The sequence below is a fragment of the Protobothrops mucrosquamatus genome, unplaced genomic scaffold (genome assembly GCF_001527695.2).
Source record: "Protobothrops mucrosquamatus isolate PMUCROS unplaced genomic scaffold, P.Mucros_1.0 scaffold63, whole genome shotgun sequence".
NCBI classification, from domain to species: Eukaryota; Metazoa; Chordata; class Lepidosauria; order Squamata; family Viperidae; genus Protobothrops; species Protobothrops mucrosquamatus.
This window is the reverse complement of record NW_015386442.1, coordinates 1579334-1598837: the sequence shown is the minus strand read 5'-3', so window position 1 is coordinate 1598837 and position 19504 is coordinate 1579334. Positions and strand designations below refer to the sequence as shown.

Below are 19504 nucleotides of genomic sequence, written 5' to 3'. Positions count from 1 at the left end.
TAGAGAAGGCAGTAGATAAACTCGACACTCTGCCTGGATGGACTGATTCATCACTCACTGGTTGTGGAATGCATGTTCCAGAAATATAGTTATGAAGATAGAAGGCTGGTAGTGGTGAAGATCAAGAGTGACTATATGACAGTGCAACTTTATTTTTTTTTTTAATAGAAATGGTGTCTGTGTTCATAATAGTGAAACACACACTGCAAGGACCTTTTATTTATCAGAAAATAAGTCATGTTCATTCTTATATTCAAACTGTATTTTTTTGCTTTGAATTTTCTCCAAACACTCTTGACCTTATTCTAAGAAGTCTGGTTCTTTTGATACAGGTAGTCCTCAACCTATGGCCATAATTGAGCCCAAAATTTATGTTACTGAGAAATTTGTTAAGTGAGTTTTGCCCCATTTTACAACTTTTCTTGCCACATTTGTTGAGTGAATCACTGCGGTTGTTAAATTAGTAACACAGTTGTTAAGTGAATCTGGTTTCCTGATTCACTTTGCTTGACAAAAGATTGCAAAAGGTGATCACATGACCCCGGGACATTGCTACTGTCATAAATGTGAGTCAGTTGTCAAGCATCTGAATGTAAATCACATGACCATGGGGTTGCTGCAATGGTCATAAATGTGAAAAATGGTCATAAGTAACTTTTTGGGTGCAGTTGTAACTTTGAATGGTCACTAAATGAATTGTTGTAAGTTGAGGACTACCTGTAGTTTTAATCATTTTGAACCTGGACCAAACATTCCTACGAGTACTGAGAATGGAGAATTCCTAAGAAACAAAACTTCAAGTTTCTTCATAACTTTGGTCATTGAGAAACTGGCAGCTGGGTGCAAAATATTTGCGGTGTCTCATGCACCAGTCTTGATCTTTGTAATTTGCCAGGGAAATAGAAAGATTTAATATCTTACAGATCCTACATCTTTCCATGTCTGCTCCTAGTACAAACCAGGTGCCCTGTTTCTGCTATTATGGCTGCCAGAATATTAAATATGCAACTGTAGGGACAGTGAAGATTTCACCATTTTTCCAGTATATATTTTCATAGACTATTGTATTCTACTTTATTAAGTTTTATAAATAAAACTTTATTCAAGTTTTATTAAGTTTTTCAGTTTTTACAACAAAGTGCTTAGGAAACAGAGTGGTGATGGGGTAGTCAATTATCTAAAAACCAACACATTTATGTATAATTCAAATTAACTCATTAAAAATTCCCTCTCTAGTTCCCACAAATCATGCAACATATTCAGATTAATACATTTCTAGTACAAATCCATCAATCAATAAATTTTATGAAAAGCCATTAATTGTAAAAATTCCAATCCTGTATTTAAGCTTTACAAAATTCCAATTACCATATTTCAATTAGCCATTTAAACTTATTATTTAAACTTCGGGTATCCATAATTTCCCTCTATTCATAACATAATAATTTAATATCTAAAAAGAAAGAGAAAAAAAGCATATTATTCCCACAATTACATTCTTATATTTCCTAAACATATTCTATTCTTGTTCTAATATCTCCTTATTTACTAATACCATATCTTCTATTAACACAATCCGTTTTCTTATTCTCCATCCAATACAAAATAATTAATATACATAAAGTAGACACATTAATTCAAAAAATACAGTCTATATCTCAGATATATATTCTACTAACCAACAATTTTCCTCCCACTTATAATTCTAAATCTTAAATCTTAAGTCAATCGTGTCTAAAAAGCCTTTTTAACCCATTACATACAATTTTAGGTCACACTCTTAAGTCTTATTCTAGCTTTCTTTTTGTGCCAAGCAGGTTTCCATAACAGAGCCTCTATATCAACAAATAAATCTCTCTTTATTCCTCGTGAAGTCTGGAGGTCGGTTTGTAAATTCAAAGCAGAGTTTCTGTTTTTTATTTCTGTAGTAATCTCTTTTATTTCAACGCATACTTGCTCAGTGGCTTCATAGATTTTTTCCAATATAAGTTTACAGTTGAGTTGTAAATAGGGTTTCTCCATTTCAATAGTAACTAGAGACAATCCTTTTATCTTTTAGTGGAGGCTATATTTAATAACAGTTAGCCAGTGTCTACCCCCACAGTTTAACAGCTATTGAACTTCTTTGTCTTTTCCCTTTTATGATGATCTGAAGGTCAAAACCAACCTCAGCATCAAACAAGAAAAAGAAACAGTTGCAGTTTTATTTTTCTCCACAAAGTGTCCTCAGTAGATTATAAAATCTCTTCCCAGACACCAAAAATAACGTTAAGAAAATCAGGAAAAAATAGTATTCTTCACATATAAACTAAATCCAGCAATGAAATTCAATAATAAGAATTTTTTCAAGACCCCAAAGTAAATAGAAATAAAAAATAGTTAAAGAAATTAATATTCTTTCTTTTTTCAAAGCTTCTCTTCCCACACTGACAAACGCCGCTCTCTCAAAGAAGGGAAATAATTCCAAAAATGCTTTTTACAGGGAAAAAAAGGGCTAAGAGAGGAAAGAAAAGGTCTCACCAAGATCAACCATGGTGGTTCTTTACGCTTAGGTGTTCTTCTGACTTTCAGTTACTGCAGCAAAGTGATCGGCCATTTTACTGGCCAATCTTTTCTCTGTCAGCCCTAAGGAGCAATCTCAGACCGCGGAAGGAGCTGCTGCTCTTCCACAGTCGACGAGGACCTCCAGGGCGACTTTTCAACCCGATTAAGGGTCTACCGGCAGAGGGAAAGCAGCCAGCGAAGAGAGGAGTCTCTCCACACGACTGCACATGCCACGATCCGGAACCGGAAGCCTGCTTTATTTGTTGTTCTTGATGTTATCTAGGACAGCGGTCTCTAACCTTTGCAGCTTGGCAGCCTGGCTGTGGGGGGGAGAAGGGAACCAGGCCACATGAGAGGTGAACCGGCACACACAAACATGCGCACAGCTCAACTTGTGCAAGCGGCAGCCCGGCATGCATGCGCATGTGCACACAGCTCAGTTGCAAGTTGAGCTGCATGCTCATGCCGTGCCACCACTTTCGAGACTCAAGCTGTGTGTATGCTGGCCCACTTCTCTCATGGCCCAGTTCTGGATAGGCCACGGCCCAGTAGTGGGCTCTGACCAGGGCGGTTGGGGACTACTGCTCTAGGAGACCTGAAGGAATGGGGAGTTGAACCTTGTTGAAACTATTCTGTATAAAGTTCCAATAGCTTTTTTAATTCACATATAAAAAAGATGTCTCCAAAGCAAATGGGGGAAATTTTGCCCCACTCACTATGATTTCCATTGGTATTTTCACCATGTTTATATTAGCCTCAATGCAACATAAAAATGCAGCTACATGCAGCTTGCTTAGCAAACCATATCATTTACTGTAGATCCTCTTTAAATCTTTCATTGAAAAATTTTGGTATTGTTAAAACAAACAAACAAAAAATGGTAATGAAGACTGGCAGTCTAGACTGGAAATGTTTCCATACATTTGAGACATAAATGTAAAATTAAATTTAGAATATATACATTTGAGCAAGTAAGGGTATGATTGAAGAAATTACTGTAAGTAGAAGCAAACCTGTTGAAAATAATGAGATGGCAAAAATACATTCAAGCTTCTTTTACTGAATGCTTTTAAATCCTGATTACATTTGAATGTTTCCTTCTTTGTCACAGGCCCATCTTGTAGCTGCATTTGAAAAAAGCTTAGGGAATATGACAGGCCGGTTGCAAAGCCTAACAATGACAGCTGAACAAAAGGTATGTTTAAACCAGCAGATGCTGTAATGTGGAGAATCTAACTTAATCCAAAAGCACTGACTTATATTAGAGTTTGTATTGAAAGAAGAATACAGGAATAAACAAACAGGTGCATCTTTCTTTCATGACCCGTGCTATCAAGTCTTCACAATAAAACTCTATGGAATCACACTACTCATAATTACAGTTAGCAAGCTGTATCAGAAAGAAGTGGGAAGATAAAATCTTTCATTTTCAGGTTTTAATTAAAATGTTTGTAACTCTCGATTTAAACTGTATTGAAAAATTTAACAACAAAAGCTGGTTGTAAACCAACAGGAGTAACTTTTTCCAGTCTGGCAACATTATGAGAATACTAAATATTAGTTGAAAATATTTCATGTTTTTAGCCTTCCAGTCAATGTTATCTTGAGTTGGTAGGACATATAGATATAGCTTGACTTCACTGTTAAGTATATTTAACATAATAGTTGACATATAAATTTAGGATATAATTTTGGTACATGTTGCATCGCATTGGGTGGCTAGTTCTTGCTTTGTTGACATTGCAGTACTCTAAACTATTTTCCAAGGAACTCACGAAAAAATTTGTCTGGTTTCCAAGATGTTTTTATAGCCACATAATATTTTTATAGTTTTGCCTGTGTTCTGTCATTGAAAAGAAGAAAAAAGAAAAAAGCAGTCCTATTCTAAGTATTTGTAGGAATACAAATTTGTTTTAAGAATGAATGAAAAATTAAGTGAATCAAAACACTTCCCTTAACATTCATTTGTGGAGTGGGATGGACGTGGGGGTGTAATTTAGAATGGTACATAAAATTACCAAAGATTTACAGTGTGAGAAAAATGGAGAGCAGTGAAACGGGAAAGAAAAAAACTTTTAATAAAACTAAAAAATTTATCTCAGTAGTTTAAAATTGCCCTAACTGAGAGGTTATTCAGTGCTAAAAAAAATCTCATATAACAAAATCAAACTAGAAGAATTCCCACTAGGAAAAACAAAGCTGAGACTTCCATCAAAAGTGATAGCAACTTTGTAAGAATGTGTGCTTTATCAAAAAGAAAAATTATACAACATTTTTCTTCTTATGTTCTATCACACTTTACTTGGTAGATCTTGCAGTGTGATTCATTTTGAATACATGGAAAATAAAATGTTTGAAACCTTAAATATGAAAATGAATGAAAAACAAGGGATGTGGATATTCTGGGAGCTGACATCTACCTATATTAAAAATGCTGGGGCTGAGTAATAGTGGTATCAGTGACAAATGACTCAATGAATGACACAAATGATGTAAATTAAAACAAATAATGTAATTTTGGTTTTAATTGAATGGCACTAGAACACTCCCCAAAGGTGGTTTACATGAAGATTTTATTATACTGATATTGACCTTGATAAGCTTTTTTAAATATCCTAATATGCACATTAAAAAACCCACTTTCTTGATTTGACTAGCAATAAATGTTTTAAAGGATTTAAGTTTCGGTATATAAAATGAGAGCTGAAAATAGTAATTGAAGAAACAGATACAGTATAGTTTCAACCATACATTACACTTACTAAATAATTTCATACTACATTTTATCCCTGCATTACATGTGAAATATAATGCATGTCTTCACAAATGTTTACATTTCCTTTCTAAAGCTTGTTACTTGCAGCAGTTGTAAAAATGAATATATTCCAACCTAAGGACTTTGACATTTGATAAGCTGAGTTGAAAAGCATACATGAAACCTAATTTTCTTTTTACTTTCACTTGCATTTTTCATGTACACCTTACTTTCATTCAATTTTGTGTGTTTTTACCCCAGAGGATAAAACCTAATTACTGTGACACATTTTGAGCCTTTCCCTCCTGTTCCCAAAGGAATCAGAACTCATAGAACTACGGGAAACCATTGAAATGCTGAAAGCTCAGAACTCGGCTGCACAGGCTGCTATTCAAGGAGCTCTGAATGGCCCTGACCACACTCACAGAGGTATGGTATTCTGTCTCAATTTTCAGGGGTGTAATAGTAGGTCATTACCAACTTTCTGTTTTTCAAAAAAATGTGTTTTGTGCCACATTTGTAGAACGTTCCATATGAAAATTTATATTTGTAATGTTTCCATATCTTTAAAAGTTCAACTTAATTGATTTCCAAAGAGTTTACTTCTTCTTTTATAAACAAGTTTTATTAAATTTTTATATCCAAGTAATTAGGAAGCAGCATGGTGATAGGGTAATCAATAATCCAATAGCAAAATCATTCATATATCTGTCAGGTTACATCGTTAAAATTCCCTCTCTATTTCCCTTAATTATTATATCATATTCAAATTAATACATTTCTAGGTAAAGGTCAATCAATCATTACATTTGTTAAAAACATTTTACTTGTACATATCAAAATCCTGTTTTTAAGTTTTACTTAATTCCAATTATCATGTTCCAATTTAGCCTTTAATAACCGTAATTAGACTTCAAATAACCCTAGTTTCCTCATTTCATTACCAAATAATTATCGTATGTAGAGTACATATATTATTCCAAAGTTACATTCTTACTTTCTTTCACAGATATATTCTATTTCTCGTCCTAGTAGGTTCTCATTTACTAGTAAAATATCTTTCATTATCACAAACCCATTTCCATGTTACAATTTCAAACGATAATCTAAGAATTGATTTTCATTTCCATTATATGTCTAAATCCTAAATATTAAATCAGTCAATATCTCTAAAAATCTCCAACATTGAGGTTCCCTCTCTATTTCCCTTAGTTGTTATATCGTGTTCAAATTGATACATTTCTAAATCAGTCAATCAATACATTTATCAATAACATTTGGTTATACATATCCAAATCCTGTTTTAAAATTTTACTTAGTTTCAGTTACCATATTCCAATTAGCCTTTAATAACCACAATATTATAATCTAACAATTAATTTTCATTCCATTATAAATCTAAATCCTAAATATTACATCAATCAATGTCTCTAAAACTCTCCTTAACCCGTCAGGTAAACATTTTAAGTCCCATTTTTAAATCTAACTCTGGTTTTCTTTTTGTGCCAAGCAGGCTTCCATGCCAGAGCCTTTAAATCCCCTGATGCATCTCCCTTCATTCCTACACATGTTGTTTGAATCAAGGGGGAACATCCAGATGTCAATTTTTCAAAGAAACTGTCCCCTTTGTAGTTATTAGGTTGTTGCCCTAATAATTCAATTCTCCATGTTTGACTTGGGATGTTAATCATCAGTTCAGTCTGGTCTTCTTCTAGTTGTTCCATTTCTATCTGACTAGAGTAAACAGTCATGTCCAGTGTTTTGATTATTGTTTGCTTGTCTGAGTTGTCTAGGTTCTCAATATATTGTGTTTGTTGATCAGTTCCTGCTGGTGTTGAAATTACAGGTATTTTGGTTAAAGTCAGTGTTGGATTCTCAAAATTCTCAATAGGTTGTAAATATTGTTGTACAGCATCCTCTTTGCTGTTAACTTGTTCCTCTTCTGTTGTTTTTAGGTTTATAAGTTGTTCAATTGAAGTCTGGGGTTCATTTTGTAGTTTCTGGTTAGCATCCTTGGCTTTCACTCTGGTATTCATTAGCTTCAAGAATTTTTTCAAGTATGAGTTTATAGTTGAGTTGTGGATAAGATTCCTCCATTTCCATAGTGATTAGAGATAGTCTTTTAGTGGAAGCTATGTTTAGTAAGAGTCAGCCAATGTCCACCTCCACAATTTCTAAAAGCTATTTTCACAACCCAACTGTTTCCAGTTCTTACCTTTTCCTTAAATAATATGAAGGGCAAGTCAAGAGAGTCAGCAGGCCACACAGTCAAAGAAATTCAATTGCTATACCAGGCTTAGCCACAAGATGTCCTCAGTAGACCATAAAATCTTTTTTCCAGAGTCAATTAGGCTTTTGTCCAGTTAAAAAATGAAAAAAAGATATTTTCCAAACTTAGTAAATAGATAAGATGCTGAGTCTCTATAATAAGAATTTTTTGGAACCCCCAAGTCTCAAAAAATGGGGAGAGAATAAAAATAAAAATCCAGTTATTTGGTTATTAAAATTAGATACTCTTTTTTTCCTTTTGTTCCAAAGCTTAGATTCCCAAGGTATGCAAACGCCGCTGTATTAAGAGCAGGGAAGAAGTTTCAGGAGGCTTTCACGGGAAGGTAGATAGGGTAAAATAAAAATAAAAAAGGGTCTCACCCAGATCTTCCACGGTGCTTTATTGTGCTTAGTAGTACTTTTGGCTTTCGGCTGGTATGGCTAGGTGATCGGGCATGTTAATGGCCCATCTTTTCTTTGTCAATCCAAAGGAGCTGCCTCAGATCAAATGGAAGGGCTGCTGCCCTTCCGCGATCAAGCGAGGGTCCTCCTCAGAAGTGGTCGCCTCTCCAGGGCGACTTTTGACCCTTTCCAGGGTCTCTTGACAAAGGGAAACTGGACGGCAGAGAGAGAGCTCTCCCTGACCGTCCACTGGCACCGCAATCTGGAACCAGAAGCCAAGAGTTTACTTCTTCTGAGGAATTACTAAGCACTCCTAAGTTGACAAATAGCACAATACAGCTATTTTCGTACTAGAATCTCTTGTACTCAAGCTAACAGTGTGAAATGGAAAGGCAGTTCTGAATTTTTCAATTTTTTATCCACTTATATTAAATAAGATAAGATAGATAAGATAACCTTTATTGACATCAAAAATGAAATTTTATTTGCCCGCTCTCAAAGTGAAACACATACATGACACACACCTAAAACATACTATGTACAACATATGTATAGACCCACAACCTTACATAGCAAATAAATATTAAATGGCATTGGAGATGGCATAAACAATGTCAACAACAGATTGGCATAACCAGGATCATGCTGCTTTTAAGGGACAACCAGATCATTTTAGATCCATCAGATCTCTAGGTCTTTACTCACTTTTGTTCTATTTCTAGATGTCTCTAGGTCCAATGAGGCCTCTGAAAAATCCACATCCATCATATTTTAATCACATACTGTATAGCACTATAGCAGGTAATATAAGGGTTTTTAGAATGATTTAGACACATCCTTTAGGATGTGTTGTATCTTCAAGCCCTTTTAAACCATGTTTATCTCAGGAAAAATATGACATATATGTCTGCTTCAATTTAAAACATTGGCTGAATTACGCACACACTCTTTGTACAAGAACAATTTTCATTAATTGTTTTCTGTAATCTGTAAGGCATTCCAAATGTTGTTTCAATAGACATGAGCAGGAGAAGAAAAGGATGTTTCAAATGAGAACAGAATTTAAGAAAACATATTTCCATTAATTTAAACTTTGTTCTGGATTTAGAAAAAATAATCAAGAATAATCAGATGATATATTAAATGCTTTATATCCTTCCTTAAATAGTCACAATTATAGACTGGATAAAGGATATAGGAGAGTTTAAGATAGCATTTGAAACATTAGAAAAGGAGTTATATTGAGAAAATGTAACACACTATTTCCTTTCTCTTTATATTATAGATTTGCGAATAAGGCGACAACATTCATCTGAAAGTGTTGCCAGCATCAATAGTGGTACAAGCCATTCAAGCATGGGTAGCAGCAATGATGCTGAGTCTAAAAAAAAGAAAAAGAAAAATTGGGTAAGTACTCTATAAAGTAAAATTGACTGTCTGTCCTTTTGTATAATTCTTTATTTAATAAATAATATAATGAATGAACCATGTATAGTAAATCACTGTTTAAATATAGCTGTTCATAGGTATAAATTTTTTGCATCTTGCTCTATTGTTGATATATCAAGATCACATCATATTGTTGATGTAAATGAAGATCACTACATAATAACAGACTTCACAAGTTACTATATTTCGTTTCACTATATATAATATATTAATTGTCCAATTTTATAAGGCAATATGGTAAAAAAAAAGTCAAGATAGCAGCCACAAAAGTGCAATTGAAGTTTGTACTGGTTTTTTAATGTTTGTCATGCATTAAAAGCAGGCATAACTTTTATCACACTCTTGCCGATACTATCTTTTTTTTTAACAACATTCTGTAGACATCCTTGATAGTTTATTGTTCCATGAAAGAAATGTGGTAAATATCTTGAAAACATAACGGTCTTGAATTGAGACAGATACTTCAAGAACTAGAATTTTAGTGACATAAAAGTAGGAAATTACTATTATTGTTTAAAATGTTTATTACACAGGTAATATTTTAAAAATACTGATTCCAACGTCATTCCCTTGATTTGTAATTGCACACTCTTTCATGTTTCTGCAAGGTGAACTCTAGAGGAAGTGAGGTGAATATAAAATCCTGGAAAATTTGGCATGCATCTTAAAGAATTCTATCTTGGCATGATTGCTATTCATTTTGGCATTAGGCTTTTGTACTCTTATGAAATATTATCCTTTATGTCTCCTTAATGTTTCTCTTCATTTTACCTCCAACTTTAAAATATGGAAAGGGGAAGTGTCGCCAAAATCCATTTTTTTCTCATTAGAAAACATAAAACGGCGAAAAGAAATGCTGTATGATGGTTAATCAGTTCTTAGCCTCCCAGTTCTTGAAGAGGGATGGAAGAGAAAGTTGATTCAACTTCATACAAACCAATCTGATTTGTGCTTTCCAAAGTAACATGCCAACTGGAATGCAATCCATTTTGGTCCTTCTCCAAATAGTGCAATGCAGTTCTTCAAACAAAATATGTGCCAAAATACACACATTAGAGAAAACTGCATATGAAAAGGTGGATACTAGCATATATTATTACAAAAAAATGCAGGTAATAATGCAAATTATATACAAAGTGTATATCTTAAGAAAAAAATACACAAAATGAGCTGATATTTTTACTAACCAAAGTCAAAATTTCTGATCAGGGAAATCTTTATATGCTTCAAATAAGTTGAAGTATTTATTTGAGTATTTATGAGCAAATAAAACATACTCATATATCTAGTTCTACTTTTGACCTGATTCTTATTAAAGAAAATATTCCAAAATTTTGCTGAAGGTAATAAAACAACTACTTGGGAACCATATTTTCCCCTTGGTTTAGGTAATCTGCTTGCTCATAAGAAGCTTTTGACAGCTCAGATATAAAAGATATACTGCTTATTGGAGACCTAGCTTTTGCCATCTCAACTATTGAAATAAATGGCTGTTTGGCTATTCTGAACCTTTCAATAATGGATAAGAGCTTTTAGACAATAAAGGCCATGCTTGCATACATGAACTTGCTTCTTTAAAAGAACTTAAGCAAATGCTTTCTGTTTCCCAACCCTTTCAGCTTCTTGTCAGTGGAAAAGCCAATACGGTAGCTTCAATATGCTTATTTCTGATCAGTGCTACTGTGGAAGTTATAAAGTCTAATCTTTCTGGGAGAAAATGTCTCCTCCCTCAAATAACGGACAATATCATATTGACTGGAATTCAGTGTTTTTTATAAGCCAATGACTTTTTTTTTTTTAGAAAAAGAATGTACTTATTTAAGACCAATCGTCTTAAAGTGAATGCCAGAAAGAAGGTATTTCACAAGCGGTATGGGGTTTTAAATGAGTATCCATTTATTAGTACAGTTCAATTGTGTGTGTTTCCTATAACACAGTTCTCAGTTAATTTTAAAAAGCACCCTGCCATGTTCCTAAAGATACTGTGTTGCACACGTTAATGTCTTGCTTTGTCTATACACTTAACTCAGGTAATAGCTAGATTGGCCTCTGCAAACTAACTTCTCATACAAGAAAGAAATATTTGAACTCTCTCAAATAAATCGTCGAAGATATTGATGTTCCTTTTTTTTCCCTCCTAGCTAAGGAGTTCATTCAAACAAGCTTTTGGAAAGAAGAAGTCTTCAAAACATCCTTCCTCCCATTCTGACATAGAAGAAGTCACAGATTCATCTCTACCATCCTCACCTAAATTACCTCACGGTGCTGGAGACTGTGGATCTACTTCAATCAGGCCATCCCAATCAACTTCACTGTATGTTTATTCTTTGAAAAATGTCTTTTTTTGAAAGTGTCATTTTTTTTATGGGATAGTTTTGGAAAATAAGTCACTATTATTTCTGAAATAATAGTGGTCATGAGCTACCAAGAAGCATTGTCTCTTTTTAAAGATTCAAGCCATTTTAATTCTCTACAGGTAGTCCTTGCTTAATGACTATAATTGGAATCAGCAACCCTGTTGCTAAGCAAAACATCACTTAACTGCAACTGATTTACGATATCACTTCCATGCAGTTGTTAGGTGAATTAATCATGATTTTTAAGTGAGACATCACATGACTTGCAATTTTACTGCTGGCTTCTCCTTTGTCTTTACTTGTCAGAAACCAGCTAAGAAGCATGTAAATGACAACCAAGTAGAAAAAAACAGCTTAGAATGTAAACCCTTGAGCTTTGGCATTTACATAGTTCTGACTGTGGAATATTGAGGTAGGCTAGATCTGTTTGTAATACCTTTCACTCTTGACTGCAATAAATACTTGTACAAGCTGAGCCATGTTGCAGAATCTGCTGCCAAATAGATCAATTCCTGGATGGATGGAAGTTTGTAGAGTTACAGTTACAATCTTGCTGACATGAAACATGCCACTTACCATTCTGCAAAACATTCTGCTGGTTGTGGATCAAGAAACACTACCAATTTCAACATATATTAAACTGCAGTGATGTATTAAAAGGGATTTTCTTTCTTTCTGGTTCATAGTTATGCACTATAATGGTGCAATTGTGATTCTTCATGATGCAGCTGTTTGTTGAGGTGCAACATTTTAAATTACCAATTGGGCAGAAGCAGATATCAAATATCTGAATGTTTTGACATGGTGAAATAATTGTTTTGCACATTGCAAATCAGCCTATCGAGAAAGATATCCTGTCCTAGCAATTTCTCTTAAAATGGTAGATTAAACCTGCCTTAAGTATATGACATAAAATAGCAATCTTGCATGTAACAATTGCACTCCAAAGCATGCTGATAACATCCCACTGAATACTGTAAAACTTTAAAATTATACCATAAGTTTTGTACCTGTAGATTTTGGTTTTGATTATTGTGGTTTATATTCCCACATTCAACATGATAATGAAAGCCATAAACAAGAGTTGTTTAAACTGTGACATAATGTCCATATTTAGTTATCATCCCCTCTTAAAGCTTTTACTTTTTCATTTTACTGCATTTTTTTATTCTGCTTCTTTCATGGTTTCTTATTTTCTAAACCATTTCCTTTACTTTCTTTCACTTGCATCTGTCTGTCTAATGCGTGTATATGCAGGTCATCTCTATTCTGGGCTCCAAAGAAAAAGCAAAATGGTCCCGTGATCTACAAGCATAGATCCCGGTAAATTGGCACAAGGGGCTTGGAGTTATTTATCCAAGAACTAGAAGGATGTTCTCTATTTTCTCCCCAAATGTCCTTGCAGGCATGCTTTGAAAAAACAGTATATCAATCATATGTTGTTGAATAAACTAAAACTAAAAGACTATTATGTGAACAATGGTGTGGTTGCTATTGTACATCAGTTTAATAATGAGCAGAAAGGACATGTCTTTTTTATGCTCCAAAGGAAAGAATTAAAAATTGAATTTTAAGTTTTAATTCACTATTAAAGTTTAAATGTTCTCGATTTCATCTTACATACTGTCGGAAACAGAAGCATGATGTCATGTATATGTATTTTCTGCTATCTGTTATGCCAGGGGTGTCAAATTGCCAGCCTGCAGGCTAGTTCCATCATACGGAGGCCGCGCCCACCCCGGCTCCAGCAATGCAAAAAAAGTCACGATACATCGCGACCCGTCACGTGACGTGGCAAGTTTAACACCCATGTCTTATGCCATGCACAAATGTTTCTTATTTTCCATATGGAATATATTCGGTGCAACTTATGAAAAATATTGAATATTAGCATAGGTACAGATTAAATTCTACAGTCATAGCATAGACATTGTGAACACCATAAAAAAGAAAACAATTAAGTCAGTTCACATATATTGATACTTAATGTAAGTATTTTGTAATCTCATTATATATGAGTTGGACTGAAAGACAAATCATTTGAAAAATCATATGAAAAGAGAAACGCAATAGTTAATACTAGCAATGAATTTTTAATTTGTACTATTTTGGAAATTGTTTACTTTTAATAAAAGCAGGGCTACTATTTAATATAGGAATGATTTGTAAAATACAATCCTATTGAATTTGGAGTATAAAACATCATTGTTCTTATAAAAGGAATTAAATAGAAAAGTTATAGAACAACCTTACAACTTTATCTAGATACTGTTTCCCCTTTTCATTTTTTTAAATTGAATTGATTCATATTGCTTTGATGAAATTCTCCCTCCTGCTCCTAGGAATCAGCAGCAGAAACCTTTTCTGATTCTTGGATATACTATAATAATACACTGCCGTGAGAAGAGAAGCTTCCTTTAATTTTCTGCCTCTTTACCTTCTCCTCTTTGTTTTAGGATTTGTGAATGCACAGAAGCAGAAGCAGAAATAATTCTTCAGCTAAAAAATGAGCTCAGGGAGAAAGAGCTCAAGCTTACAGATATTCGTCTTGAAGCCCTCAGTTCTGCCCATCATCTTGACCAAATTCGGGAAGCCATGAACCGCATGCAGGTCCGTTCTGTGGAACAACTGATTAGGGTATTATTTAAAAAAAAGTAATGCACTCTTCTAATCACCCTGAACTGAAAAATCTGTGTGGCAATTTTCAATGTACTATAAATATACTGAAATATATTTAAGATACCTTGCAAAAAGAAAAGCTAAGAATATTTCTGAGTAAGAAGAGTTCAACTATAGGAACTATTTGAAAGTTCTTATTCCAACCAAAGGACAAATTACATAATATTTACTAAAAAGGTATTTTATCCAAATTTCTGCACTTGCCATGTTCACGGTTTTCTTATTCTGAAATTGATGTTTTCAATGGAAGGAAAGAGATCTTTAGTCTGATTTTGGTTTAGGTTTTTAAAGACTATCTTTAATTACATGAAATCTCCCATAAAACTACTACTTGGATGCATCTTAATAATGCAATTAAATGTGAGGTTAATTGTCATGTATTAGATAGGTATTATTTTGCTTCATTGCTATAATTGTATGATATACTTCAAAAACTTCCAGCTGCTATACCAATGAAAATTCTTTCAGTATTTTTGCACCTCTGTTAACTGTTTGGTCTTAATGGTTAAATTATGATTATCCATATTATACCAGAGAGATTAAAATTCTCTGGTTCATTTATTTAATTGTTTTTTATTTGTATTTTAAATGTTAGAATGAAATTGAGATTTTGAAAGCTGAGAATGATCGTTTGAAGGCTGAGACTGGAAACACTAGCAAACCTATCAGGCCATGTTCAGAGTCCTCAAGCAGCACATCTTCTTCTTCTTCGCGACAATCTCTAGGTCTCTCTCTGAATAACTTAAACATCACAGATTCAGTTACATCTGGTAAGTAAAAGCTTTATTCTCTTAACAAATATTTTTGCATTATGGAATACTTCTCCTTCTCTCTCCTCACACATTCCCCCACACCTACAGACTTCTTGCCAAATATAATTTTATTGTCACAGTACAGAGAAATGTAATTAAATTTGGAAAGGTGCTCATTATGTAAGTGATGTTTTAATATGAAATGGAATAATCCTTTGTGTATAAAGGAAAATTGAAATACTACATTTTTACTGTTTCTCTCTGTTGTATTGCATGTATTGGCTGGCTGTTTCTCTCTGTTTCTCTCTGTTGTATTGCATGTATTGGCTGGCTGTTTCCTGCTTTCACTTGAGGAAGTTTTCTATGAGGGAAGCTTCTTCCATCCACAGAATGTAACTCTATATACAATCTATGTGTATACAATACATATACAGCAAAATACTGTATATCAAAATGGAATAATTAAATGTGCATTTTTTTACATATGTGTGTTATGTATGTGTGTATATATGCATGTATTTTAATTATCTAATATATTCATGTTCTTTTTTCATTGAACATATAGTAGTAATAAGAACTTAGCGGCAGTCTTTAACTTACAATTTGTGGATATTTTCTTCTTTTGGGGGTGTCACATTTGGAGAGTAATTTCTCAGATATTGGGGAACAACTAGCTTGGGCTCTAAGGATTCAGAAATTTCTAAGGGTACATTTGGGTTCAAGTCCCAAAGCAATCCAAAAAATTATATATTAAACTACATTAATATACTGAAGTCCCTATACCTTTAAACCCAAACCTTTAAATAGGTTTGCATGTACAAATATTTGATATCATGCAAAATAGGCAACCAAAATTGAGGAAATTAGCCCAAGCATTTTTTGCCCTAAAACAAACTCTTTTAGCTAATTCAAAATAATTTTCATTCAAGAAAATTGTAACCATTTTGTCATACTTGAAAAATGAACTTACTTTATTGTGCTCTTTACTAAACTGAAACTGTATATGATTATGTATTTTCAGTTGATTCATCCTTGCTAAATACTTGAAGATAATTGATGAATTTTATTTCTATTATTGATTTAATCTTGCATATGATTCTTTTCTTTCTTCAATGATGTAGTATCTGTTTAACATGATTATTTTCTGTTTTCCTGTTTTCTACTCCCAACTATATGAAAGTAACATTGAAATGTTGATTATTTTTGTATTGGCACCCAATAAAACTCTTCTGCAAATGGATGCAATATACTGATTAATATCTTAATACTGTAATCAGTTTGAACCATCAGTCATACAGTGAGGTGGCTTTCCATCCATTTATGATCCTTGTTAAGTAGATAAGTACTCATGTAGAATTGGAAATATTTCTTCACATATATTACATTGTGACATCTTGAGTTGGGATCTACCATCAAATGACAGAATCCATATATTCAAAATATATATTCATTTTTGCCAGCAAATCAAAGAAAATATCATAGGCCATTATAATTGTAGCCTTTTACAGACTATATTCATGCAAATTTAACTTTATTTTTAAAGACCACTTATATTTATTGTTTGCTTGCTTAGATATTTTACTGGAAGATATTGCAGATGGAACTCTCCATAAAGAAGGCCAGAATGTTAAGATTATTGTCACAATAAACAAGGGCTACGGTCGATCAAAGGTATTCTGGGTTCCAACTTTTATTGCCATATGATTATCTTAATTATATTTCTGTAAATACTACTGTTGCTATAAAGGCTGTTTTGTTCTAATCAGCAGTATATTCAGCTTAGAGCACAACAAATAATGTTGAAATAATTCCTTTTTCTCATGCTGTACCTACATTGGCATCATTGAGATTTATTGGCATTTTAATATAAGTATGTGTGGTTTACAGAAATGTGGGCATTCATAATTGTATCAGAAGAGCCGTGGTGGTACAGTGGTTAGAATGTAGCATTGCAGTCTAATTTTGCTGACTGTCAACTGCCAGCAATTTGGCAGTTCGAGTCTCACCAGCTCAAGGTTGACTCAGTCTTCCATCCTTCCGAGGTCGGTAAAATGAGGACCAAGATTGTTGGGGGCCATATGTTGAGTCTGTAAACCACATAGAGAGGACTATAAAGTACTGTGAAGCAGTATATAAGTCTAAGTGCTATTACTATTGCTATGAAGAAATGTTTTAATATAAATTCTGCAACATATTTGGTATATCTATAACATAGCTGAAAAAATATTATTTTTCTTTGCAGAAAATACTCAGAAAAGCTTGACAAAATAATTTATCAGTATTGAAATGATTTCTTATTTCATTTATCTCCTCTCTTTATAGGACCAAAGAATACAGGCATATTTGATAGGTTCTATCAGGGTCAGTGGTAAAACAAAATGGGATGTATTAGATGGTGTAATTAAACGACTCTTTAAGGTAAGATTTTGCAAGTTTAATACAATGAGCATCAAGCAGATTTTGTGATAGATTTGGGGTTACCATATCCCAGCTGCAAAATGATTATCAGATGTCAGCAAAGAGATTCAGAAAACTCTACTCGTGGGCCAGATTTTTAACAACTCAAATATGTTACTCCTATACATGCAACCAGTTAATAGGATAGTTTCTTATTATCTATTTGCATAAATAAATAGATAACAGGTAAATAAAAAGCAAACTTATATAAGAAGCCAGGACATTCCCCACAATCAATTAATTAAATGGATTTCACATCTTAAGCTGATTAGGGTCCATGAGATCAGTGTGTGTGTGGGTCCCTGGTGCTCTCTGAGATTGGTTGTTTTCTTGCAGATATTTCATTACCAAACTAGGAAATGTCATCAGCACTAGAAGGGAATGGGGTTTGCTCTCATTTTATATGTTAGTGGCTTGCTAGTGTTGGTGGGAGTGATCTTGGTGGTTCCTTGATTAGATTGTTTACTGTTAGTTTGTTTGTCTGAGTTGATAGTTCCTTGATTGGGGTATTATCCAGGGCCATGCCAGAAAACGTCTCATTTGAATTACTATAACATGCTGCATTTGGGCCTGCAGTTGGAAATGATTTGTAAATTTGATTTCAGCAACCATAGAATACAGCCACATGACTGTGATGGGCAAGATCCTTTAAGCAGGATTACACTGTACTGCTGATACTGCATTAGCTATCGTACCTCTTGTTTCCCATTCAAGTTGTTACTTATCACATATAAAACTCTATATGGCTTGATTCCAGATTATCTTTGGACTGTCTGGTCTAAATGAAATGTTTCTATCAGGAGCAGTTGGTTCACATTTGCACCTTCCAAAAGTTAGACAGAAAGAAATGGTGAAGCAAACCTTTTCTATTGCTGTGCAGTTCCCTGGAAAAATCTGCCACAAGATTTAAAAGGCTTTACATTCTTAGCTTTTAAAAGGTGGACTTGTAAGATAGCTTCTAGATTAAAAAATCTTTGCTTTCATAGAACTACCTAAATGCACTTGGGGTAAATTGAGCTTCATTTGCACATGTGATATACTGGCAAACTGCCCACAACTTTTTCTTCATAAGTTAAGAAGTTTGAAGTTTCTGGAGTTCTCTAGTTTTTAGTATATACTGTATGATGATGGGTTTTAAATACTTGTATTTTATTATTATAATCTGCCCACAATCTAGGTATTTGGCAAGATAGAAATCAAGATAATTATAATTATGTCTTATAAAATCTAACAAGAAATACTAGACATTTTTGAGTTATTGTTTCTGACATTTTCCGTTTAAGCTTAATGTATATTCTTGATCTGCAAGTTGTAGTAATGAGAATGGCATATGAACGAGTAGGTTAATAATTCATTCATTCATACTGCAAACTATGAATGTTTCCATTTGCTTTTTTATTATTATTTTAGGAATATGTTTTCCGAGTAGATCCAACTACTAGCCTTGGTTTGAGCTCAGATTGTATAGCTAATTATTGTGTAGGTGATATAATTAGAGCACATAACCAAGAAGTACCTGAATTGCTACCTTGTGGATATCTGGTTGGAGATAATAACATAATCACAGTGAATCTTAAAGGTAAAACACACCTTTAATTTGTTCCCTTTTTCTTCTGCATACTCTGTAATGTTGTTTTCCTAATCTATTGCCCAGCAGAGTATAAAAAATTATAACTACATGCTCAAGTGCACTTTAAAGTATCATAAAAATCAGGTAAAAATAAAAGTAATAGTTTAAAATATCAATCAATCAGAATACAGCTGGTAGGGACCTTGGAAGTCTTCTAGTCCAACCCCCTGATCAAGCAGAACAGCCTATACCATTTCAGACAAGTGACTGT

The 19504-nt window shown here is 33.6% G+C and overlaps 1 protein-coding gene across 1 annotated transcript in view; it reads left to right on the top strand.

Moving 5' to 3' along the window:
* Positions 1-19504, top strand: part of NAV3 (neuron navigator 3) — a 225098-nt gene that overhangs the window by 186748 nt on the left and 18846 nt on the right. The window contains 11 exon segments of the mRNA XM_015812046.1: positions 3656-3739; positions 5617-5728; positions 9255-9376; positions 10027-10047; positions 11560-11732; positions 13033-13098; positions 14232-14385; positions 15050-15224; positions 16780-16877; positions 17529-17624; positions 19074-19242. Coding sequence (XP_015667532.1) covers positions 3656-3739; positions 5617-5728; positions 9255-9376; positions 10027-10047; positions 11560-11732; positions 13033-13098; positions 14232-14385; positions 15050-15224; positions 16780-16877; positions 17529-17624; positions 19074-19242 — 1270 coding nt within the window.